Source organism: Mastigoproctus giganteus, chromosome 3, assembly GCF_048544385.1.
Source record: "Mastigoproctus giganteus isolate SK-2022 chromosome 3, ASM4854438v1, whole genome shotgun sequence".
Lineage (NCBI taxonomy): Eukaryota > Metazoa > Arthropoda > Arachnida > Uropygi > Thelyphonidae > Mastigoproctus > Mastigoproctus giganteus.
Genome location: NC_143577.1, coordinates 126,975,947 through 127,002,812, shown reverse-complemented (window position 1 = coordinate 127,002,812; position 26,866 = coordinate 126,975,947). Strand labels below are relative to the sequence as shown.

Genomic DNA, 26,866 nt, shown 5'->3' with positions numbered 1-26,866 from the left:
TCAAAGGACCAGATGACTTTCTTCGAATCACTCAGTTTCGATGCTCGCGTGCCCATTGTAGGCACTGTCACTGGTGAACTGTGGTTAGCAGTTGGAGTGGCTAAGCAACCCCATTTTCAGCAGGGTTCGATGTACTGTGTGTTGTGACACATTACTCCTGTCACCAGCATTCCAATTACCGGCGAGTTGCACCACAGTCGCCCTTCTGTTGCCACGTACCATTCAGAAGAGCCTTTGCTCACCTCAAGCATCAATATGCCATGGTCATCCAACACCTTACTGGCAGTTTGCGGATTTTCCCTCCTCAGACCACTTTCGGTAGGTATTAACTATGGCTGACCATGAGCACCCCACCAGCCATGCTGTTTTGGATATGCTCTGACCCAGTCATCTGGCCATTACAATTTAGCCTCTGTCAAACTTGCTTAAGTCCACTGCCTTTCCCATCTGAAGAACAAGAGTAACACTGATTAACGGAACTCAGTATCATGTGTTATTTATACCATATCCCGACCCACGCATGCGTGTAGTTCAACGGCAGTTGCTTCGATTTGCATAACGACTTGCTGGTCATAATGTTCTGGATCATCGGTGTATCTATATATATATATATATATATATATAGGCCTTACCACTGAAATCCTCGGAAATTAGGTATCAGTGGCAGGGCCTGCCAGAGTACTTAAATAATCTACAGGGCACCTGACCTGCCCCCTGGTGGCAAAGTGTTGGCAACGGTGGGTTTTAATAGGGGCCCAACATCTAAATGGTCAGAGAAACAACAGAACATAACACCACACAATAAACCACTCCCCACACACTTTTTAAATCTCTAGCCTCCACAGAGTTTTGTGTCACACGTACAAAGGATACAACACAGAGATGGGGAAACCCCCTGGTGCCATCAGACAACTAACACACTTTAAACTTGTATAAGACAATGGTTAGGCTGCATTTTGAGTACTGCATATAAGTCTGGAGGTCTCAATTTAGAAAGTATGTAGATCGGCTGGAACAGGTGCAGTAAAGAGCAATGAGATTGGTGAAGGAACGAACCGGTAGTCTTACCAAGATAGGCTTCAGCAAATTGCAAAGTCAGGAGACTTCAGCCAGCAGGTGGTTTATGGATTGTTGGAATAAGCTTATGCTGCCTTGAGCCAGCAGGTGGTTTATGGATTGTTGGAATAAGCTTATGTTTTGTTGTGGAAATCGGCAGCTTGAATAAATTTAAAAAAGAACTAAGCAAATCATTAGAGGGTTTTTTTTTTTTTTTTGCAGATGCTTTTATAGGATTGCTTTCTTGCATCATATGCCACTATTACCAATAAACATTTTCTCCTTTTTATGGATTTTTTCTGCCCTGTGACAGGTACTGGTACTGAGTGCACGGGGAAGTTGGATAAGTCCAGTTACTATCATTATTTTTATTAATTTACATTTTTGTTTTTTAAATAATAATAATTCTAACATTATCTTTAGTCATCTTAATAAGACAGCATAAGCTGGAAAAACGAGAAATCTTACCTGCATCTTTTTTAAACACTGGAGGAAGCTTTAGCATTTTATCAAAGTTGGCACGTTTGTATTCATCATCTTCATCAACTATGGTATCTGGTTTTCCTTTCTTTCCAGGAACAGACAGAGATATAATTTCATGATGAAACAAGCCACTCTGCAGAGATACAGACAAATTCAAATTTAATCCACAAAAATTTATTTCTAACCTGCTGCTAAGAGGAATTAGAGGAATAACTGCTAATACCACTATATGACCAAAAATATTCATGCACAATCACAAAAAAGGTCTTTCAATTTAAAAACCTAATCACTAATAGGTTCACTTTTTTGCTTATGTAATCACCTCAACTAATTTCAATAGTACAGTCAGTCCTCGTATAGTACGATAGTTGTGTTCCTAGAAACCCTCGTGCAATGCAAAATCGTGCAATATAAACAACAGGCCCTATGGGAAAAATAGGGTTAGGTGCCAACCACCCACGATTAAACACACATTTTTAACCAAAACATTACCAAACACAATAAATAATCGTAATAATAAAATAGTGTATTTTATTACGACTATTACGTAATAAAATATTGCTAATGCTTTTGCTTCTATCGTAAGCAAACTTGTTTTTTGTTTGATTTTCTATCCAAACAGTTGACAGCCATTGCATCTCTTCCAATTCTTTGTGCCTTAATTTAATGGATTTTAATTACACTTTGAGTTGTTCCCACTATGAAAGTTGTTTTTATTTTCTCTGCATTCTTTGTAATTCTCGGCGTTGCCTCATTTAGGTCTGTAGCACGTGCAATATCACGTGGTATCTCATTTCGCTCAAAGCATTTCACAGTTTCATATTTTTTCGCTATCGACAGTGGCAGACTGGCCATAAGCCTTATCAGGGAAACCCCGGTGAGCCAGAGGCCAGTGTGATTTTGGCCATAAACCGTAGTATGAGGCCACTATAAATTTTCCTGGGTAAGAATTTTTGACCCAGTCCACCTCTGTTTATCAATATTGCTTTTTTTTTTCTCTCTGAATCTGCAGTGTCTTCACCAGGACACTTTCTTTTCACACCTTTTAAGTATTTTACTCATTTTTAGGGAATAAAGCACAATTACAAAACGAGGAGGCACGCTTGATACACATAAACAAAGCTGCGTGCGTGTAGCAACTGAATAAACAGTTGCTACGCGCGTAAAGGCAGAGATACACTATTAACACCTCACATTTTACTAAAGCATATTTCTAGGGGTTACTACCATAAAACAATAAAAACAATTTCCAGTTGGTTTCTGCTAGTGGAATCTATTATAAACTGGTAGTAACCTCGATCTAATTGCATTTGCGATTATACCGATAGCTGGAATTGTGTTGGTTTTTACGTTATTATGGTGAAATGTGTTTCCCCTTCACTGATATAAAACACATAAATACACTTTCAGAATTTCTCTTCATTCCTATCGTGTTGCGTTCGGTTGGGGTGATTCCACGTTCGACTGCCATTTCTGGTAAACACAAAGGCGAATCGTGCATAAGCAAATTCAGTTCGTGATATATAAGATATCGTTCCCCTATTTATAAATCATGTATGATTGAATTCGTGTAATGTAAGCACATGTTATACGAGGACTGACTGTACTGCCAAAAGAATGGGGACATATAATTGCCAAAGGATTTCACAGTTTTAAGCATAGACAAGACCAAGTCCACCTGGGCATACTTTCTGTGAACTTCTGGTAAGTGTCAGTAAAAATTTGTCTCCATATTCCTCACATAAGGAGCACCTTCCAGGGCCATTTTGAAAGAGGGTCATTTTGGCTACAGAGAAAATTAATACTCCAGTTCAATACACAGGCATTTAATGAGTTGATGTCATTTGGTTCTGAGCCAGCTAGTTAGTCCAACTTCCTGACATCACTGTCCACAATCCGTCCTATATTACTCTCACTGCATGACATGTAGCATTTTTTCTTTTGATAGGTCCATTTCCATAGTACTGCCATATTGCCAAATAGTTATCCAATGGACTTCATAGTTTTTTGAAGAACTGGCAATAAACCAATTCTAAACCAGATGAATTTCCTACCATATGATCACCTCCTTCACACTTTGTGGTTAAGATGATACAATCTGATAGGAAGTCTTCTGAGTAACTGCCATATCTAAACACATCCATCAGAATAAGTAATCATGTAGTTAGATCCCTCACTCGTTTTGCTACTATTATAGAGTCATGAATATCAGGAATGACATTTAACATTGACAAATACAAAGCTGCATATAGGTAGCAGTAACCCCAGAGTAAAGTACCAACTCTGCAATACTACACTCAGTGTAGTGGAGAATGAAAAAGACCTCATAGTAATTGTGCAGTCAGAGGTTTTCTGGGCAGTGCAGGCAGTCTCCAAGAGCAGCTCATCAGGTCTTATCAATGATATAGAGGAATTTTGCTAGAAGGGATAAGAATCTGATTACCTTTGTATAAGGCAATGGTCAAGCCACAACTTGAGTACTACATACAGGACTGGAGGTCTCATTTTAGGAAGGATGTAGAGCTGCTGGAATGAGTACAGAGAAGGGCAACAAGACTGGTTAGATAAAAAAGAGATGCTCTTACCAAGAAAGGTTTAAGTTCTGTAAACTGCAGTGTCTGGAGACTAAGCACCTGCAATGTGATCTGTTTAAGGTGTATAAGCCATGAATGGTTTGAGCAGGATCAATGCTGATAGGATTCTTCCTCTCAGGGGGCATAAATTCAAATTGAGGAAAGACAGTAGCAGAATACAGTAGTGGTAGTAGTAGACAGTAGTGTGAAAAATTGCCTTTAGCCAGCAAGTAGTTGATTGCTGGAACAAACTTCCATCTGTCGTTGTGGAAGTTGATAATTTAAATAATTTTTTTTTTTTTTTTTTATGTGAACCACAAACACGAGAGGTATTAGAACCTATAGAACTTAGTACAGTGCTTGGGTTGGAGGTTGAGAAGACGAAAGAAGATAGTTGTTGACATTGGACTTGAACTTCTGCAGATTGTAATTTTCAGGAAATACATAAGAAGGAAGGTTGTTCCAGAAAACGGCAGTTGAACGAATAAATGAGGAAGATGAAAAGTTGGTTCTGTGAGTTTGGAGTTGGACGGTATATGGATGTTGTCTGCACGTGTTCGGACTGTTTTGAAATAGAGAGTAGGAATTATAGAATCCAATTCAGAAGAACAGTGCCCATGGAAGTATCTGTAGAAGAGGCATGTAGCAGAAACAGTACGTCTATGAGAAAGCGAGTGGAGAGACTCTGTTAGAGATGAATCATTAATTAACCTAACTGCCCTCTTCTGAATGGAATCAAGAAGCCTGAGAGTGGTTTTGGGGGCACCACCCCAGATGTGGAAACAATATTCCATGGCGAGGCGGATTTGCGATTTCAGAGTGAGCAGCTGTTTGGAAGAAAAGTAACGCCGAGAGCGAAAGAGAAAACCAAATTGTTTAGATGCAGGAGAAGCAATATTTGTAATGTGCTTGTGCCAAGAGAGATTAGAAGTCAGGGTAACCCTCAAAAGAGATATATCATTTTGCCTAGAAATCGGAGTGTCACTAAAGATAAGCACAGGAGCAGAAGAAGCCTTTTTGCGAGATATAAGACAACATTGAGTGGTAGAAGGGTTGAAATCAACTGAGTTGTCTTTGCCCCACTGGAGAATTACCTGAAGATCGGCACTTAAGGAATTGGCAACAGATTTTCGAGAAGTTGAAGCTGATTGAGCAGGACAAGGTTTCTCAAAATGGAAAGTGGAATGCAATGTGCTATCATCGGCAAAACTATGGATAGGATTTCCAGTTAACGGAAGAAGGTCATTAATGTACAAGAGGGAAAGAGTGGTGGAAAGAACTGAACCTTGGGGGACACCGGCATTAGTGGAGAAATTAGAAGACAGAGAGCCACCTACCATCATACTCAGTGAGTGATCAGAGAGAAAACTGGATAACCAATTACTAAAAACAGTTGGCAAACCATAACATGGAAGCTTGTTTAGAAGACCTTTATGCCAAACACAATCAAAAGCCTTTGAGATGTCAAGAGCAACTACTTGTGTTTCACTGAACCTTTCCATTGAATTAGTCCATAAATGGGTAACATAAGCCAGAATATCACCAGTGGATTGACACTGACGGAATCCATACTGGCAATCGTTGATCAGATGGAAGGTTTCTAGGTAGTTTAAGAGTTGGCAGTTAATTGATTTCTCCATTACTTTAGAAAGAGTAGAAGTAATTGCAATGGGACAATAATTGGATGGGAGGGATTTGTCACCCTTTTTAGGAACTGGCTGGATATGAGCAAATTTCCAAGCAGAAGGAAAAACACTTTGGAATAAGAAAGTAAAAAAAGGCGGAAAAGAATAGGAGTAAGTTCAGGAGCACAGGTTTTGAGAACAAGTGGAGAAATATCATCAGGACCTGGAGCTTTCTTAGCATCAAGATTCATCAAAATCCTTCTGATATCATTATGACGGAAGACCACAGGAAGCATTGAATGGAGCGTGTTGGGTATGGTGGGAGGTGTTTTACCAAGATCATTAATTCATGAGATGGAAGAAAAATGGGATGCTAGCAGGTCAGCTTTATCCTTGGCTGAAGTGACAACAGAACCATCTGGTTTGGACAGAGGTGGGAGCAGAGATGGGCAAAAGTTGCAACCAATAGCTTTGGCAAGAGACCAGAATGCTCGGCTACCATTAGGGCAAGAAGCATGTTTTCTACTCTTAGCCTGTTCAAACTCTAGTTTGGACTGATTAATAACTGCTTTACAATTGTTGCGAGCTTTGGTGTAGGCAGAAAATGAAACTAAAGAATTAGAAATAAGCGAATTACGATATGCAACATTCTTCTCTTGAACAGCCTTAGCACATTTATTGGAAAACAAAAGTTTAAGATAAAGGACGAGATTTTAAAGTGGAGTGTGGGATAAAGGATTCCATCCCTGCAAGAATAATTTTACTGACTCGATCTGAACAAACGTTGACATCAGAAGTTTTGAAACAGTAATCCGACCAAGGAAAAGAAGTCTCGCAGGTCATCCCATTTTGCATTCTTGTAATACCAAACAACACGAGTTTCGGAATAGCCATGAGATAAAGGTTCCATTGGAGAAGAGACAATCACCAAGTTGCGATCTGAAGTGCCTAAAGGACCTCTCATTTCAACCATGTACTTAGAAGGGTTGTTTGTGAGAAAAAGATCAAGCATATTGGCTGTACGATTAGGATTGTCCAGAATTCTTGTAGGTAAATGAACAATCTGTGCTAGATCATTAGTAATTGCAAAAGCCTCAGCATCTCAACCTGCTCGGTCGGTGTGAGTGTGACTAGAAAACGGAAGCCAGCTGGAGTTGTGAACATTAAAATCACCAAGGAAAATTACCTCACTGTTAGGAAAGTTGGACTGGAGAAAGTCAAGTTGCAAAGAGAGGAAGTCAAAGAGATCCAAGTGATTGGTGGAGTTGGGAGAACAGGAGACACAACAGATGAATTTGACACAATGAGGTAGAGAGATTTTAAGCCAGAGAAGATCAAAGAGAAAAGATTCCAAATTTCCAAGTCTCTGACAGGGAATATCAGAATGGACATATGCACAAGTACCACCTTTGAGGCGAAAGGAATCATACAGCAAATAATTTGGGCATCTGAGATGAGCAGTGGTTGAATCAACCGATAACTGAGATTCTGTCAGAAAAAGTACATGGGGTTTGGCAGACTGCAAGTGGAAATGGACATCATTGAGATTAGAATTGAGACCACGTATATTTGTGAAATGAATTAGGAAGTCCATGGGAGATTTAGATCTTTTCGCAGATAAGCTCGCTCTATTATTTTGACAATTCATGGTGTATTCAATAGTAAGAAAAAGTGGGGGGGGCATGCTGAACGAAGTAATTAAATTTTTGGATATGGCGTACATATGGTAAGAATATACCCAGATCCTTGACATAGCGTGGCCTCGACAATGCTCCCCGCATACACACTACTTGGACTCCCTCCAGTCACTATCTGGCAGAGTAGAGGTAGCAACATTATTCACTGGCTGATCTGCAAGCCTCCTAGAGAGTTACCAATAGGTTCGGTCCAGTGTACTAACTAGCGGCCGGCCTGCGAACGCCGTTTTAGAGCTGTACTCTCGAAATGTAAGGAATATTGGATCTCACCTCGACGTTCATCATAACCTCAAAAGTCATCAATCATACTGCATGATGCAAGAGATAGGGAAGGGTTGACCGGAACTTAGCTCTAGAGACTAAACATGGGTTCCACCACTTCAAGCCTCCAATAAGCAAAGTGGTGGTATTTCACCGGTTTATTAGAGTCATCTACCACCTAGTACTGCCTGGTAACGTAGAGGGGCGGCGTTCCTATATGTGGTGTGGGCGCCACACCTCGACCCCTGCTTACGTTGGTTCACACCTTGGTGGTCACCCACTATGTACTTGTGCATGGAGGTTATACCCAGGATTACTAACAGTCCCACCATCGTGAAGGTGCAACCAGACGATTTGGCTGTCACAGAGCTTCCGGACTTCGCCGAAATTGGGTCCACTTGACTTGAGTGCCACCTGAATATCAGTTCCATCAGCGTTTTAGACTCCCAGGTAGCAAGTACAGCTTGTCTGGCATATCTGAGAGAATGTCTGTGACAACCTCAAGGACCATAAGGACCAAGGACCAACATAAGGACCAACAAAAAGACTTGAGATAGCGAGATTTGGAAGCTAATCAATACTTACGAGTCCGTAGAAATACCGCTCGTGAATTCCCGCCATTTTTACACGATAGCATAAGCTTAGTGTCGTATAGTGCATAATATAATATTGTCAATTAATCAGTAAATCTATTAATCTTGATAAACTTTATTGTCAATTAAATTGTACTTTTAACTCTATATATATATATATATATATATAACGACTTAATCTAACAAATAATTAATACATAACTATAGTGGTACACGTGATACGGAAGTTGTATAAAGGAAACTCGTAGAAAACACTAGATACCGAAAAAAATATATATATAACATAACTGTTTTGGGATATAACTTAAGGATTTAATTTTTGTTTTGAATTTTATTGAATTAAATCGGAATCATGATTCTGACCAGAGCAGCAAAGCAAAAGGCTCAAGCTAATGGGAGTGCTGTGGTTCAGGGGAGAACTGATGGGGACAGTTGCCCTCTGAATCACAGTCTATTAAAATGCACTGTTTGCTTGATGTTTGCGGAGCAGTCGGGTACGGGACATGATACTGCCAAGGGGGATGTCTTTGTGTGTGCACGATGTAAGGAGTGCAAGGAAATCAGGCGACAACTCAGCGTTGTTATGGGCCTTTATGAGAGCTTGAAGGACAGGGTGGATGCCCTCGAAGGAAATAAATTGAGGGGCCCATCAAGCTCTCAGCTGCCCACATCAACGCCAGAGCTTGCACTTGGTCATCAGGCAACATAGAAGCAGCCCCCTAGGCAGAATGCGCTGGTCCCACAGGAACTAGTAGTTGTTGGTGACTATATTGTCAGGGAAACGGGGAACATCCTTTGTAAAAAGGATAGGTGGAATAGGACCAGGGTATGTCTGCCAGGGGCAAAGGTTGATGACGTTGTAAAGCGGATATCATCTTTTAAGGGCACAAAAGGTGATATAGTTGTACACGTTGGCACTAATGATATTAAGAGTAGGAGACCGGCGGAATTACTTAGCAAGTACAGGTCACTGTTGAAAAAAAGCCGTGAATTAGGGTTGAACTTGAAAGTGTCTGCAATTCTGCCCAGACACGATAGGAGGGAGTATATGATGAGAGCCTTGTCGATCAATTCGGCCCTGGAGGGATTGTGCAAGGCTCAAGGGGTAGAATTTTTTTCAGCCTGGACTGTACTTGTTAACAGGAGAGATTGCTTCTACAGGGATGGGATACACTTAAATAGAAAGGGTGCAAGAATTTTTGCTGATGCTGTTGAGGCAGTGTTAGGTGGGTCGGAAAACTGCTAGTTGGGGGGGATACAAGGACTAATAGATTAACAGTAGCCAGCGGCAGAGGTGGAAGTGATTCTTGCACTGCTTCTATTGAAATGAGCAGAAGTCTGAAAAACAAGATGGAGGATATTTCAGAGACAGCTGGTAGTCATTGCGGTACAAGTAAACACATGGGTTGTGTTAGGGTAGCTAAGAATAGAAACAGGTGCATGTATACCTGCGTGTACACCAATGCTAGGAGTTTGGTAAATAAATTTGATGAATTTGAGGTATTGCTCAAAACATCAAAGGCAGATATTGTTGGGATATCAGAGACGTGGTGTCACACAGATATAAGTAATGCGGAACTGGAATTTGGGGCATACAATGTGTATAGAAAGGATAGACAGGACAGGAGGGGAGGAGGGGTTATGCTATTAATTAAGAAACACATAAAGTCCAAGGAAGTGAAGCCAGTCGACATCGATGGACAGGGCAGCGTCGAGTCAGTTTGGTGTGACATAAGCATAGGGAAATCAAAATTGAGAGTAGGAGTGTGCTATAGGCCTAATGACTCTGATGAGTATAATAAGATATTGTACAGGGAAATAGAGTGGGCCAGTAAATCAGAGAGTCTTATAATGGGGGACTTTAATTTCCCAGATATTGACTGGAATTTGTGGGTTGGTCACTCGCACACTAGCAAGGCTTTTGTGGATTTATTGGATGATTGTTTTCTACATCAGCATGTTCCTGAGGCAACAAGAGGGAGCAATACTCTTGATCTGATTATCAGTAGTGATTCTTCATGCATTAAGAACCTGCAGATAAATGAACCACTAGGTGGCAGTGATCACAGTGTGCTGAAGTGGGATTTACTCAAGGAGGTAACTACCATCAGAGGTAAAGGGAAGGGTTTTTGTTTTCGTAAAGGCGACTATGATGGTCTGAGACAGTATTTAAATTCTATACAGTGGGACCAACTGATGATGTTACCAACAGCAAACTCAAAATGGGAAGCATTCAAGGAACTAATCTTGGAGGCTACCAGGCTTTACATACCAACTAAGAAATATTGTTCAAGGTTTAGGCCTAAATGGTTGTCAGATGAACTAATGAGACATGTGGCAGAGAAGAAAAATGCATGGGATACATACAAATTAATGGGTGACATCGAAGCCTATGATAGATATAAGTTGGTCTGTAACCAAGTCACAAAGGAGATTAGGCAGGCAAAGGCAGACTATGAAAAATCCTTGGCAAAGGACGCAAAGAAAAACAGAAAAGAGTTCTTTACATACTTGAACTCGAAAAGGAAAGGGATGAATCAGATTGGTCCACTGGATATTGATGGTTCAACAGTTGAGGATCCTGCTCAGGTGGCTAACAATCTAAACGAGTATTTTGCATCTACATTCACGCATGAGGAGTTATTCAGGAAGGAGAATGATGTAGGTAAAGTAAACATTGGCAGTGAGCTGGATGATTTTGTAATAACTGAGAGGAAAGTGGAGGAGAGATTGTTGAGGATAAACATAAAAAAGGCACCTGGGGTGGATGGGATCTATCCAGTTATATTAAAGGAGGCAGCAAAGGAAGTATGCAAACCCCTAGCCATAATTATGAGAGCTTCTTTGGACTCAGGGGAGGTACCCATAGACTGGAGATGTGCAAATGTAACCCCAATTCACAAAGGAGGATCAAAGGCTGACACAAGTAATTATAGACCTGTTAGTTTAACTTCTGTTCCAGGTAAATTAATGGAGGCACTGGTTAAAGAAGCAGGATCATCTAGACAAGAATTCAGTTATAGCTCAGACGCAGCATGGTTTTGTTAAGGGCAGGTCTTGCCAATTTGATTGGATACTATGATGTAGTCACAAAAGAACTGGATGCAGGGAATAACTTTGATATTATATATTTGGATCTTAGAAAGGCTTTTGATACTGTTGCACATGGAAGACTGCTGCACAAATTGGAGCAGTGTGGCATTGGAGGCAAATTGCTGCTATGGATAAGGGGATGGTTGAGTGGCAGAAGACAGAGAGTGGTAATCAATGGACACTGCTCAACGTGGACTAATGTTATTAGTGGAGTTCCTCAAGGTTCAGTGTTGGGTCCGTTGTTGTTTTCGGTGTTTATGAATGATATTGATGATGGGATATCAAGTTTAATGTCCAAGTTTGCAGATGATACAAAGGTTGGCAGGGTCGTTAAGGACAATACTGACGCTATGCTGCTGCAACAGGATCTGGAAAGGTTGAACAGATGGGCTGAGAGGTGGCAAATGAGGTTTAACATCGACAAATGTAAAGTGCTGCATATGGGAAACAGTAACCCCAGAGCAACGTATCAACTCTGCGGTACTACACTGACAGTGGTGGAGAATGAAAAGGACCTGGGGGTAATTGTGCAGGCAGATATGAAGTTCTCTGAGCAGTGCAGACGAGCTGCAAGAGTAGCTCATGGTGTCTTGTCAATGATATACAGGAATTTTTCTAGCAGGGATAAGGAGGTGATTATTCCCTTGTATAAGGCAATGGTAAGGCCACATCTTGAGTACTGTATACAGGTCTGGAGGCCTCATTTCAAGAAGGATGTAGAGCTGCTGGAATGGGTACAGAGAAGGGCAACAAGATTAGTAAATGGAACAAAGGGTTGCTCTTACGAAGAAAGGCTTAAGTTTTGCAAATTACAGAGTCTGGAGACTAGGCACCGGCAAGGTGATCTGATAGAGGTGTATAAGGCTTTGAATGGTTTGAGCATGCTCAATGCCAATGGGATTCTTCATCTTTCTCAGAATAATCACCTGAGAGGGCATAAATTCAAATTGAGGAAGGACGGATGTCGGATAGATGTGCGGAAATTTGCCTTTGGCCAGCGGGTGGTTGGTTGGTGGAACCGACTTCCATCACTTGTTGTTGAAATTGATAGCCTAAACAAATTTAAAGCTCAACTGGACAGGTATTTCGAACGAACGGAGGGGTGAAATGGGAGTGGGTTTTTTTTTTTTTTTTGGCTGATGCTGAATAAGCTTGCTTTCTCGCATCATATGCCTCTGCTAATGGTAATGCTAAGGAAATTTATGAGGAACTGGACAAAATTTTGGAGCAAATGGGAAGTGTGGGGTTTTTTTTTTTTTTTTTTGGCTCATGCTGTATAAGCTTGCTTTCTTGCATGATATGTCTCTACTAATGCTACATCCAAATGTTGTTTCACAATGGTGACCATGATATTGGGCTCATATCCAGTTGCATCTAGCTCCCTATATGGTTGATACCAATAGAGGTTTCTGTGGCCTCTTGACTTGCTTTGTGATGTTTTATAACATGCTTGATACACACAAACTGTTCTCTTTATGGTTGATCAAAAGTGTATACCATGAGTTTATGAGGTTTGTATTCGAACCTCATTGAGCCATCACTGATAAATAACTGAAAATTAAAGTGAACTATATATTTTCTAACCACTTCCAATCGACTTATTGCGGGTGCATGGGACCCATGAGATTTCTATTGTTATCTTCCATTTATGAGCCATTATGCATGCATGCATGGAAGCTTCTGTCACATTGCACAATATTCATGGGGGGGAAATACTTTATTGTCATACAGCCTGTTTATTCCGGGCAAATTATAAGTAATGGAACAATTACCTGGAGTAAATTTACAGAAAAAGCTTCCGACGTGGTAGAGCAATAAAATATTACTGTAGATGACATGCCAAAGCTAGTTGTGTGCATCTCACAATACTATACATTAAAGCAGCATTCTATAGCAAAGTTTGAATGCTCTTAACTGATCCTTTTACAAATTAATATAAGCATAATTTTAGGGCAATAAAGGGTGAACAGAAAGTGGACACGGAAGAGTCCAAATGGATTAACTATTAATGAAATCGACTTCATCCTCACTAACAGAAGATATATTGTGAATGATGTTACCGTCCTGAATAAGGTAAATGTTGGAAGTGATCACAGAATGGTAAGATGTACACTTGATATAGATGTAGGAAAGGAAAGGAAAAAACTGACTCGAGTAAATAATAAAAAGATCTTTGAGATAATAGTAGAGGAGAAAAAGCAGTATGTACTGGAACTTAAGAACAAGTTTGAGCTTCTGCAGACTGCTCAGGACCAAGATATCGACAAGGAATATTACAACTTTCTGAAAGTGATAAATCCCAAAAAACCTATAGGAAAAAAGAAATCCAAAGAAGAAAAAATTAGTCGAGAAACACTTGTCATGATGAACCAAAGACGACAAATGAAAAGTAAGAAAAACACTGAGAGGGAGAAAATTGAGTATACTGAGTTATGCAAAGCCATTAGAAAGAGACTCAGAGAGGACATAAGATTTAACACAAGAAAATTAGAACAAGCATTAAGAGAAAACAAAGGGTTTAAATAAGCAGCCATGAGCAGTAATACATAAAGACAAATGATACTGAAACTGAAGAATAGCGATGGTGTACTTATAAACAGCAGAGAAGGCATAATTCAAATAGCAGAAGACTACTATAGAGAATTATACAAGGAGCAGGGGAATGATGCCAGCAGTGGGGAAGATGGATTGCAAAGTAGCAACACATACAACATACCCGATATTCTTCCTGATAAGGCAGAACATGCATTGAAGAAAATGAAGAATCAGAATGCCCGGTGGAAAATGAAGTTACTGTAGAGTTGTTAAAATTGGGAGAAAGAGACATAACACAAAAACTGGCAAGGCTCTTCACAAAGTGCATTAGAAAAGGTGTGACGCCTAAGCAGTGGAATAATGCAATCATAATTTTGGTGCATAAGAAAGGAGATAAATCAGGAATTGGAAATTATAGACCAATTAGCTTGTTATCCCACATCTACAAGTTGTTCACAAGGGTCATTACTAACAGATTAGAAAGAATACTTGATGAGAATCAACAGAAAGAGCAAGCTGGCTTTAGGACAGAATTCTCAACTATGGATCACCATCACGTAATATCACAGCTAATGGAGAAAGCAAATGAATATAAAACACCATTATGCCTGGCATTTGTGGATTATGAAAAGGCATTTGACTCCATAAGGCAATGTTTCGGGCACTGCAAAGACAAGGCATAGATACCCTATATATTATGATTTTGAATAAAATATATGAGAGTGCTACCTCCTTTATTAGACTAGACAAAGACAGTAGGAAATTTAAAATCGAGAAAGGAGTTCGACAGGGAGACACAATATCTCTGAAGCTGTTTACTGCTGCCCTTGAGAAAGCTTTCAGGAGATTAGACTGGTCACAGAAAGGAGTCAATGTGAACGGAGAGTACCTAAACCATTTACGATTTGCAGATGACATTGTGGTCATAAGCCACGATCCCAAAAATTAGACACAATATCTCTGAAGCTGTTTACTGCTGCCCTTCAGGAAGCTTTCAGAAGATTAGACTGGTCGCAGAAAGGAGTCAATGTGAACGGAGAGTACCTAAACCATTTACGATTTGCAGATGACATTGTGGTCATAAGCCACAATCCCAAAGAATTAGAGGAAAATCTTAATCAGTTATGCACAGTTAGCAAGGATTTTGGACTAAAGATGAATATGGCTAAAACAAAAGTAATGATGAACAAGTATGTCACAAAAAAAGGGAAATAATGATTGGAGGACAGTAATTGAAAAGGTGGAGTCACATACTTATCTGGGACAAGTTATTAGCTGTAATAATGATAAATGGCTGGACGTCAAAAGAAGAATAAATTTTGGATGGATAGCATTCAGGAAATATAGTCACATACTGAAGTGCAATATCCCACTTTGTCTGAAACGTAAAATAATGAACCAATGTATACTCCCCACCATGAATTATGGAAGTGAAACTTGGGGACTCGCCAAAAGAATGGACCAGAAGCTGAGAACTACACAGCGAAGAATGGAACGAATTATATTGGGAATCAGACTGTTAGATAAGAAGAGAAACACATGGATTAGGCAGCAAACTCAAGCGCACCCAGAGTCCTGAGCTGGATATCATCATTCTTCTCTTTCTTGGTGATTCCCTTCTACTTCTCTCTCTCACAGGGTAACTTGGGAATTTTTTTTTCTGGTGCAGCATAAGCCTCAGGCTTCCTTGCACCATATGACTATTAATAATAATAATAAAGGACATTCTTATCAAAACTAAAGAACTAAAATGGTCTTGGGTAGGACACACAACTCGAAGACATGACAGATGGAATAAGAAAATAACAGAATGGTATCCAAGAGGAGCTAGAAGAAAACCTGGAAGACAAAGGCGGAGATGGATAGATGAAATTCATGTGTCTGTGGGTAGTAAATGGATGGCCAGTGCTCAAAACAGAAGGAACAAAGTTGCTGGAGAGGCCTTCATCCTGCAGTGGATTGAAAATGGCTGATGATGATGATGAATTTTAGGGCTCTCATAAGCCTGAAACTGTTGTTCTAGTTTTACTGCATTTTTAAAGTCACAGCAGCAAGTGCATTTGTCTATAGAATTGGGTTTTTGGAATCAACAGCAAGAAATAATCGAATGTGGAAAACTTTAAAAAGTTTATTTTATTTTATTGTTTTTATGAAAATCCCAAACATGAAAGATATCAAAACCTATAGAACTTAGTACCATGCATGGGTTGAAGGAGGGAGGGAGGGGGAATGCCAGAAACTTCTCTTTAGAAACTAAACATGGGTTTCATCACTTCAAGCCTCCAATAAGCAGAGTGGTGGTACTGCACTGGTTGATGAGTCCTCTGCCACCTACTGTTAATATCAGTATTATATTATTAGTGCTATTTTATATTAGTATTGATACTAGTTATTATTAGTACTAGTACAGGTAGGTTCAGTATATCCCCAATCCGAAATTTCGAAAATTGAAAAGCTCCAAAAACTGACAAACTTTTTAAAAAATACTCAAAAGTTCTGGAAACTGGGAGCCCTGGCAGGAAAGAGCTGTAACTCTCTTTCCAGATTTTGTTATTTTTTGTAAAGCACCATCGATAAAGTGCCAACTATCATCAACGCAAGTCCATTACTTGCCATTTGTTTAGTTTATTCTCTGCTCTGTAGTGCAAAGATATTGTTGAAAATATCAAAAAAACTTGATACCCTGGGTAACAGTGATAAGAAGAAGAAGAGGAGGAATCATTTAAGTTTATCTATAGAACAGAAAGTGAATTTGTTGAAGAATCTGGGCAGCGGTGTAAGTGTGAGACGTCTTACCAAAGTGTTGGAACAACCACCATCTATGACCTGAAGAAAGAGAAGGATAAACTGTTCAAGTTCTATGCTGAAAGTGATAAACAGGAGTTAATGGAAAATAGAAAAACACTGCATAAAGCTAAAAATGAAGATTTTGATTGTGTTTTGAAAGAGTGGATCCATCATCGTCACAGTGAACACATGCCACCTACTGGTCAGCTGATCATGGAACAAGAAAAGATCTATAATAAAATTAAAATGAACTGTGAATATTCAACAGGCTGGTTACAAAAATTCACAAAAAGACACGGCATTAAATTTTTAAAGATTTATGGTGACAAAGCATCTGTTGATCACAAGGTAGCGGAGAAATTCATTGACGAGTTTGCCAAGGTCACCGCTGATGACAATCTGACAGCAGAATAAGTCTATAATGCTGATGAAATATCATCGTTTTGGCATTATTACCCCAGGAAGACACTAACTACAGCTGATAAGACAGCCTCAATAGGAATTAAGGATGATAAGGACAGATTAACTGTGCTGGGATGTACTAATGCAGCAGGCACACACATAAGTGCAAACTTGCTGTGATAGGCCAAAGCTTGCATCCTTGCTGTTTTAAATGAGTGAATTTCTTATCAGTCCATTCTTATGCTAACAAAAAGGCATGGATCACCAGGAACATCTTTTCTGATTGTTTTCACAAACATTTTGTACGAGCAGCTCGTGCTCACTGCAGGGAAGCAGGACTGGATGACGACAAGATTTTGTTATTTCTTGACAATTGTTCTGCTCATCCTCCAGCTGAAATGCTCATCAAAAATAATGTTTATGCCATGTATTTGCTTGAACAGCAAGCTGGCATCAGTGAACAGAGGCCCATACCTCTGTTTACTGTGTGGAAGGTTTCCAGAAGGAGTTTAACCTGAAGGATGCTGTGTATGCTGTTGTAAAAGCTTGGACCTCAGTGACTAAAGATACAGTTATGCATGCCTGGCATAATCTCTGGCCTGCAACTATGCTCAGTGATGATGTCTGAACTCCTTACATATGCAAAAACAGTGCCTTCAGAGTCTGTCAGTAAACTGGAAAAAGTGGATATCAAAGAAGTCTAACATTGATAACAAGGCTCCAGTTATTTATTATTATTATTATTATTATTATTATGGTGCAAGGAAGCCTGAGGCTTGTGCTGCATCAGCCAAAAAAAAAATTTCCCGTGTTACCCTGAGTGAGTGAGTGAGTGAGAGAGAGAAGTAGAAAGGAATCGCCAAGAAAGAGAAGAATGATGATATCCAGCTCAGGACCCTGGGTTTGCCAAGCCCATACTCACCAAATGTGAGCACCTGGGGTTGTTTAATGACTGAGTGAAACAGCTGAAATCGTTTTGAATCAAGGCGATCGTGGTAAAAGTGACAATGAAGATGCCATTGTTAACACTGCAACAAAAATGCCTATAGACAATTTGGTAAAAAAAAGTGTGAACTCATTGATGGAATAGAGCAGTGTGCTTTTATAACAGAACAAGAAATAATGTCACTTTATAAAATAAAAGAGACACTTCTACAACAAAAGGGCTCACATTGTTGTTGTTATTTGGTTTTTAGGAGCATTAGCAACTAAGGCCATATTTCTCCGGAGATATGTGGTGGTCATTCCCTGACCTTTCCGCATCCTACGCATTTGGTGGTCACGGGCTCGAACCCCGGTCTAATCAAGAAGCGTGTGCTACACACTGCTGCTCCTGCCCACCTGGCTATGGAGGCACCTAAGGGCTCACATCTGGGCTTGGCGCACCCAGGGTCCTGAGCTGGATATCATCATTCTTCTCTTTCTTTGTGATTCCCTTCTATTTCTGATCTGATTCTCTCTCTCTCTCTCTCTCTCTCTCTCTCTCTCTCTCTCTCTCTCTCTCTCTCTCTCTCAGGGTAATTCAGAAATTTTTTTTCGGCTGGTGCAGCATAAGCCTCAGGCTTCCTTGCACCATATGGCTAATAATAATAATAAAAACACTTTGTTAATGAAGCAAATGACTGGAAGAAACATTTAAAAAGGCCATTCAGCACAATGTCTCCTTATCCCTGAAGGACCTGGTACCTTGTCCCTCAACCGCTTGTGATGTTCTTTCTCAAGATGGTAAATAAAATGGAATTTTTTTTCACATGTAATATGAATTAGCTTTTGTTGCATTTATATTCTTTAGGAAGCAGAGACATTTTTTTTTTTTTTTTTTTTTTTTTGGGGAAAATCAGATTGAATTTTTTGCATGAAATCTAAATTTTATTTCCAACTCACTTCAACTCCACCATATCATGTATTCCAAAATCCGAAACATTTCTGGCCCCAACCATTTTGGGATTAGGGATACTAAACCTGTAGTACCATGCATGGGTTATAGGAGTAAGGAGGGGGGGGGGGGGAGATCAAGAAACTTTGCTCTAGAGACTAAACATGGATTTGAACACTTCAAGCCCCCAATAAGTAAAGTGATGGTCGATGGTATTGCACTGGTTGATGAGAATCATCTACCATCTACTGTTAGTACGCATTAGTATTATATTATTAGTGCTATTTTGTGCCTCCGTAGCCAGGTGGGAAGGAGCAGCAGTGTGTAGCACACGCTTCTTGATTAGACCGGGGTTCGAGCCCGTCACCACCAAATACGAAGGATGCGGAAAGGTCAGGAAATGACCACTGCATATCCCGGAGCAATATTAGCATTAGCATTAGTAGAGGCATTTGATGCAAGAAAGCAAGCTTATGCAGCATCAGCCAAAAAAAAAAATTAAGTAACATAAATAAATAAAAATAACCACTTCCACTTCACCCCTCTGTTCGTTCGAAATACCTGTCCAGCTGAGCCTTAAACTTATTTAGGCTATCAACTTCCACGACAAGGGATGGAAGTCTGTTCCACCCACCAACCACCCGCTGGCTAAAGGCAAATTTCCGCACATCTATCCTACATCTGTCTTTCCTCAATTTGAATTTATGCCCTCTCAGGTGATTTTTCTGAGCTAGAGGAAGAATCCCATCAGCATTGAGCATGCTCAAACCATTCAAGGCTTTGTACACCTCTATCAGATCACCCCGCTGGTGCCTAGTTTCCAGACACTGTAATTTGCAAAACTTAAGCCTTTCTTCGTAAGAGAACCCCTTTGTCCCATTCACCAATGGCCAAATGACCAAATATGGCCTTAGTTGCTAATGCTCCTAAAAACCAAACAAGCAAACAAGCTATTTTGTATTAATATTAGTAGTACCATGCATGAGTTGAAGGGATGCCGGAAAATTAGCTCTAGAGAATAAACATGGGTTTCGCCACTTCAAATCTCCAATAAGCAGTGGTGGTGGTGGTGGTATTGCAGCAGTTGATCAGCGTCATCTACTGCCTAGTATTATTCTTAATTCTAGTAATATACTGGATAATAATGTCAAATATTCTTTAGAAACAATAGTGCTGTTATCCAAAAAAATATATATATATTATTATTTTCTCTAACTGCCTTAAGGCAGTAGTTTTGCACACTTCTCGGCTGACAGCCACTGGCTCTGTGGAAAATTAACATATTTTTTATAGCCTAAATTTTAATTCAAATTTCAAAATGGTGTCATAAAGAATATTTTTTATGGCTGTACTTCACCAATGAAAAAAATTGACCCAAACTGGGGCATCTGTTATACTTGAGGAACACTGAAAGTTTGACATTTTTTCCAAACTCACAAGTTTTGTTGATGATTAAGTCCATTCAAAGGTGAAAAATCAAAACATTCTGCAATCTCCCATGTGAAAATATTTCGTCATTGGTCTGTCAAGGTCCTATATAATGGTAGAACCTGACAACCATACCAATAAAGAGACATTCTTTGTAATGCTATTTAAGTAACGGCACACAACAAAGAAATAGCATTATTTTCCTTTGAAAGCAGTATTGTTTGTGTGATATGAAACATTAAAGCAACAAGTTTCTTTGCATTGCTTCACTGTTCAGAAAAACTTCACGAGGCTTTGCCAATTCATTACACTATTGCAAACAATTATTGAATTCTAATAGGATGTATAAACATTTATATACATGGTGTCATATATATGTTACTCAGCTTTTACCGTGATTATTTTTAACTTTCCTTATGTCTTTTAATATAAACTTTATACTATCTGAACAAAGGATAAAATAGTGCTCTATGCTTGTACAATGTAACCATTTTATTTATTTAAACAAAAAATAAAAATAATTAAAAGTACTGGGGCATGAGCATAGCAAAGTTGCAAATAAATTAAATACATACTTTGTTCCATGTCAGATATATTCAATTTACTTCATTAATTCAAGTGACGATAAAAAGATTACCTGAACAGCTGGTAAATCAACTCACCAAATAATAACCAAGAGTATACCACATTTTGAGATTCACTTTGGAATACAATCATTAGGCAAAAGAAAAGGGAAATTTTATGCATTCAGACTGCTCTTGTGAACTCCTACATGGTTCCCAACAATATATATACTATTTTTATTTTCAGCATTAACTGAAAGTTAAAGAAAATCTTTTAACTTTAAAGAAAATCCTAACCCTCTACTAGATGTATTAGTTGTGAACTGCCAACAAAACAACTTAGATTTGAAAATAAAAATATCTGTTAAAGTGACATCAATGTGAATTTTAGATTTCCATCATTCTAAATTTAATTTTCAATCTGTACCATGACAAAGCCTTGCATATTATTATCAAACAATTCTTGGTTTGATTTGCAATCTGTATCATTTACAAAACTTTCATTACACTATATAACAAAACCTTAAAAACCCTGCATATAATTATCAAACATTCTAGAATGTAAATTTAGGATTAATGACTTCTTTTACGTGTTCAGTGTTGATGCCTGAATAATAAAAAAACTATTGATCATAGAATCGTGTAAAGCCAATGTTTTACTTGCATCATGTGTTGTTCACATTTATCGCCATTATTATTATTTAGCAATATGGTGCAAGGAAGTCTGAGCCTTTTGTTGCACCATCCAAAAAAAAACAATTCTGAGTTACTCAGAGAGAGAGAGAGAACAAAAGTCAGAAGTACAGCCACTCCCTGATTAACATAAGGGTTGCATTCCACGGAACCTACGTAAGTCAGAATTTCCTACATGCTTGTGCAGCATTTGCAACTGTGCTCATTGAATTTATTTAATCTTAAAAGAAATCTTCGACAAACATGTGAAAAGAATTATTTATTGTATTTATTCAAATTTTTATCTCGTGCTCAGGAAAAATTTCAAAAGGTCCACACACGACCTTTTCAACTAAATTGTGATCCAAGAAAGCAACGGGAAACTACTTGGATTATCCTTCCCTTGAAAACTTCAATGATAGCAAGAAAATAAACCACGGCCCCGAGTTTCGGCGTCCCTTGAATGGGACAGGGGTGCTAAGAATCTCCGAGCTTGCGTCGAAGAATTTTCTGAAACTAGCTACATGGGACGTTAGAAGCCTACTACAACCAGGAAAACTAGCCAATGCTTTACAAGAAATGGAACGCATTAACATCAACATACTTGGGCTAAGTGAAACCAAATGGCCTGGAACAAAGAAGTTTATATCAAACGACCACCACGTCTTCTGTTCCGGAGGAGAAGAGAACACCAAGCAGACATACGGCGTCGCTTTCGTTGTCCACAAACAACTGGCCAACAAAGTCACCAGTTTCACCCCAATATCAGAACGAATCGCACTACTACAGTTAGCAGGCAACAAGATCAACCTGAATGTGCTCCAGGTCTACGCACCGACAGCGGACAAAGATGATCAAGAAATTGAATTGTTCTACGACAAGCTAAGCAACACTTGAAAGTCGCTGAAGAAGCACGACATTACGGTCATCCTCGGTGACTTTAATGCCAAAATCAGTCAAGGAAAGCTACAAAACATAGTCGGAGAACATGGCTTGGGGACACGGAATGAACAAGGCGACAGACTCGTCCAGTTTTGCCAAGAAGAAAAATTTAGCACTGCCAACACTTGGTTTAAACTACCACCTCGACGACTATACACCTGGACCTCACCACAAGACTCTGACAACAATATCGTCAGGAACCAAACTGACTACATCTTAATCAACATCAGATATAAGTCAAGTGTCCTCAAGCCAAAAACTTACCCTGGAGCTGACATATCATCAGACCATAACCCAGTAATAGCAACACTACATCTCAAATTACGAGCAGTCAAACGCACAAGCACAACAAAAAGAATCGACCTGGAGAAACTGAAGAACAATGCCAACAGGCGACAAGTACAGCTTCATCTCAACACTACAATCAGGTCAATCGAAGCAGTAACAACAGACGTGCAAACGTTCGGGCGTTCACTCAAACAGTGCATCAATGAAACAGCAGAAACCCTGCTAGGACATCAGGCGTCGAAAAAGAAACAACGGTGGATGACCCAGCACATACTAGACCTAATGAATGAACGGAGAACATTCAAAAGCAACAACAACCGGGAAAAATACAAAGAAATACAACAAAAGATCAAAGAGGAAATCCGGAAGGCGAAGGAAAAATGGATGGAAGATCAGTGTGCAGAAATCGAAGACCTAATCAAGAAAAATGACAACTATAATCTGCACAAGAAGCTCAAAGAAGCAGGAAACATCTACAAACCGGCTCCTATCCCAAGCTTATATATGGACAACAATCAACCTATACTAAGCAAACAAGCCAAACTCGACACCTGGAAGAGCTATATATACAATCTGTTCGGCACCAACAGAAAACCGGCATAAATGCAACAACAAACACAGGAAGATAATCTCCACATATTAACATCTGAAGTGGAACATGCCATCCGAATAACAAAGCCAGGCAAGGCCTGCAGACCTGATCAGATTCATGTGGAACTGCTAAAACAACTAGACTACAGCAACAACCAACAACTAACGAAATGGTTCGATCATATCTACAACAACAACAACAACATTCCATCCAAATGGCTCCAATCCATCTTCGTGGCCCTACCAAAAAAGGCTACCAGCCGGAAATGCGAAGACTTCAGGCTGATCAGTCTAATGAGCCAGGTGCTAAAAGTCTTCCTCAAGGTGATTCAGCAAAGGATAAGATGTAAGTGCGAAAGTGCACTAGGAAACACACAGTTCGGATTCTGCAGGGGACTAGGCACCAGAGAAGCAATTTTCTGTTTACAAATATTGCTACAAAGGTGCTATGAACATCAAAAAGACGTGCATATATGTTTTATTGATTACGAGAAAGCCTTCGATTCAGTAGACCACGACCGTCTAATTGACCGACTGAGAAAACTTGGGCTTGAAAACAACGACATCAACTTTATTACAACTCTCTACTGGAATCAAACAGCCCGGCTTCGCTATGACAACGACCTGACAGACCCAATTCCAATAAAAAAAGGCGTCCGGCAAGGCTGTCCATTATCTCCCATTCTTTTTAACATCTATTTGGAAATGATCTTCGACCAAACACTGGCTGACAAGAACATCGGCATAAAGGTTAACGGACACTACATCAATAACTTAAGATATGCCGATGACACAGCACTAATAGCGGATTCAGAACAAGATTTACAGACCATCTTGAATGAAGTGGACATAGAAAGCCAAGCATGGGGGCTACGAACCAACAAAAAGAAAACAAAGGTGATGAAGGTCAGCAGCACTGCAAGCAAAATCACAATCAAACTAAACAATGAAACATTAGAGCAAATACACCGCTTCAAGTATCTCTGAGTAGTCATTGATGACCAGCTGAACCATGAGGCTGAAATCAAAAGCAGAATTGAACAAGCCAGGCAGGCATTCACCAAGTGGAAAACCCTCCTCACCAACAGAAGCTTGAACATCATGCTCAAATTACGCACATTGAAATGTTACATCTGGCCAATATTGCTCTACGGTGTAGAAACCTGGATTCTAACATCAGCCACTACAAAAAAGCTTCAGGCCTTCGAAATGTGGCTCTACCGAAGAATGCTGAAAATCCCGTGGACAGCCAAGATAACCAACGTACAGGTCCTGCCGCACACGCACACGGAACGGGACCTGCTCAAAACCATCATCAGCAGGAAATGCAAATACCTAGGTCACATCGCTAGGAACCAACAAAAATATCACCTACTACCACTCATCCTGGAGGGAAAGATCGAAGGCAAGAAACGCCCAGGCAAACCGAAAATGGCATGGCTAGATAACATCAACACCTGGCTTCAAATGACAACAGCACAAATTTCTACACGCAACACTAGACGGAGAACAATATCAAAATGAAGTCGCAAACGCCATTCGGCAGCATTAAAGAAGAAGAAGGAAAAATTAAAAAATTAAAAAATGTAAAAATTATAAAATTACAAAAAAAAAGAGGAGATGAGCATAACATCAGTAAGATTTACCTCACAGGCATTGCTGCAGAATCAACGTCTTCAGCTGATTAGCATTAGTAGAGGCATATGATGCAAGAAAGCAATCTTATGCAGCATCAGCCAAAAAAAAAAAAAATAATAAAAAACAACGCTCCCATTTCACACCTCCATTCATTCCAAATACCTGTCCAGCTCAGGTTTAAATTTATTTAGGCTATCAACTTCCACAACAAAGGATGGAATTCTGTTCCACCAACCAACTATCCACTAGCAAAAGGCAAACTTCCGCACATCTATCGTACACCTGTCTTTCCTCTATTTAAATATTTATGCCCTCTTAGGTGATTATTCTGAGTAAGAGGAAGAATCCCATCAGCATTGAACATGCTCCAACCATTCAAGACTTTATACAACTCAATCAGATCACCTCGCAGTTGTCTGGTCTCCAGACACTGTAATTTGCAAAATTTAAGCCTTTCTTCATAATAGAAACCCTTTGTTCAATTCACTAATCTTGTTGCCCATCTCTGTACTCATTCCAACAGCTCCACATCCTTCTTAAAATGAGGCCTCCAGACCTATATACAGTACTCTAGGTGTAGCCTGACCATTGCCTTATACAAGGGAATAATCACCACTTTATCCCTGCTAGAAAAATTCCGATATATCATTGACAAGACACTATGAGCTACTCTTGCAAACCATCTGCACTACTCAGAAAACTTCATATCTGCCTGCACAATTACCCCCCATGTCCTTTCGTTCTCTACCACTGTCAGTGTAGTACAACACAGTTGATACTTCACTCTGGGGTTACTGCTTCCCATATGTAGTACTTTTCATTTGTCAATGTTAAACTTCACTTGCCACCTCTCAGCCCATCGGCTCAACTTTTCTAGATCCTGTTGCAGCAGCGTGCTGTCATTACTGTCCTTAACAACCCTACCAACCTTCGTATCATCTGCAAACTTGGACATTAAGCTTGATATACTATCATCAATATCATTTATAAATACAGAAAACAACAATTGACTCAACAATGAACCCTGATGGACTCCACTGATAACATTAGTCCACGATGAGCAGTGTCCATTGACTCTGTCTTCTCCCACTCAACCATCCCTTTATCCATAGCAGTAATTTGCCTCCAATGCCACGCTGCTCCAATTTGTGCAGCAGTCTTCCATATGCAACAGTATCAAAAGCCTTTCTAAGATCCAAATATATGATATCAAAGTTATTCCCTGCATCCAGTTCCTTTGTAACTACATCATAGTATCCAATCATATTGGTCAGGCAAGACTTTCTCTTGAAAAAACCATGCTGAGTATGAGCTATAAGTGAAATCTTGTCTAGATGATCCTGCAGTGCTTCTTTAACCAGTGGGTCTATGTCTATAATTACTTGTGTCACCCTTTGATCCTCCTTTTGAATTGGGGTCACCTTTGCACATCTCCAGTCTATGGGTACCACCCCTGAGTCCAAAGAAGCTCTCATAATTATGGCTAAGGGTTTGCTTATTTCCTTTGCTGCCTGCTTTAATATAACTGGATAGATCCCATCCACCTCAGGTGCCTTTCTTGTGTTTATCCTCAAAAATTTATCCTCCACTTTCCTCTTAGTTATTACAAAATCATCTAGCTCACTGCCAGAGTTTAACTAACCTTTGGCATTCATCTCCCTGAATGACTCCTCATGGGTGAAGGTAGATGCAAAATATTGATTTAGTTTGTTAGCCACCTGAGCAGGATCATCAACAGTTGAACCATCAATATCCGGAGGACT

General features: G+C 39.6%; 1 protein-coding gene across 5 annotated transcripts in view; it reads right to left on the bottom strand.

Moving 5' to 3' along the window:
* Positions 1–26,866, bottom strand: part of LOC150088262 (acetyl-CoA acetyltransferase, mitochondrial-like) — a 670,540-nt gene that overhangs the window by 252,836 nt on the left and 390,838 nt on the right. For all 5 annotated transcript variants that reach the window (XM_090369428.1, XM_090369427.1, XM_090369425.1 and 2 more), the window contains one exon: positions 1,525–1,672. In XM_090369428.1, coding sequence (XP_090225554.1) covers positions 1,525–1,672 — 148 coding nt within the window. The remainder of the gene's footprint in view (positions 1–1,524; positions 1,673–26,866) is intronic.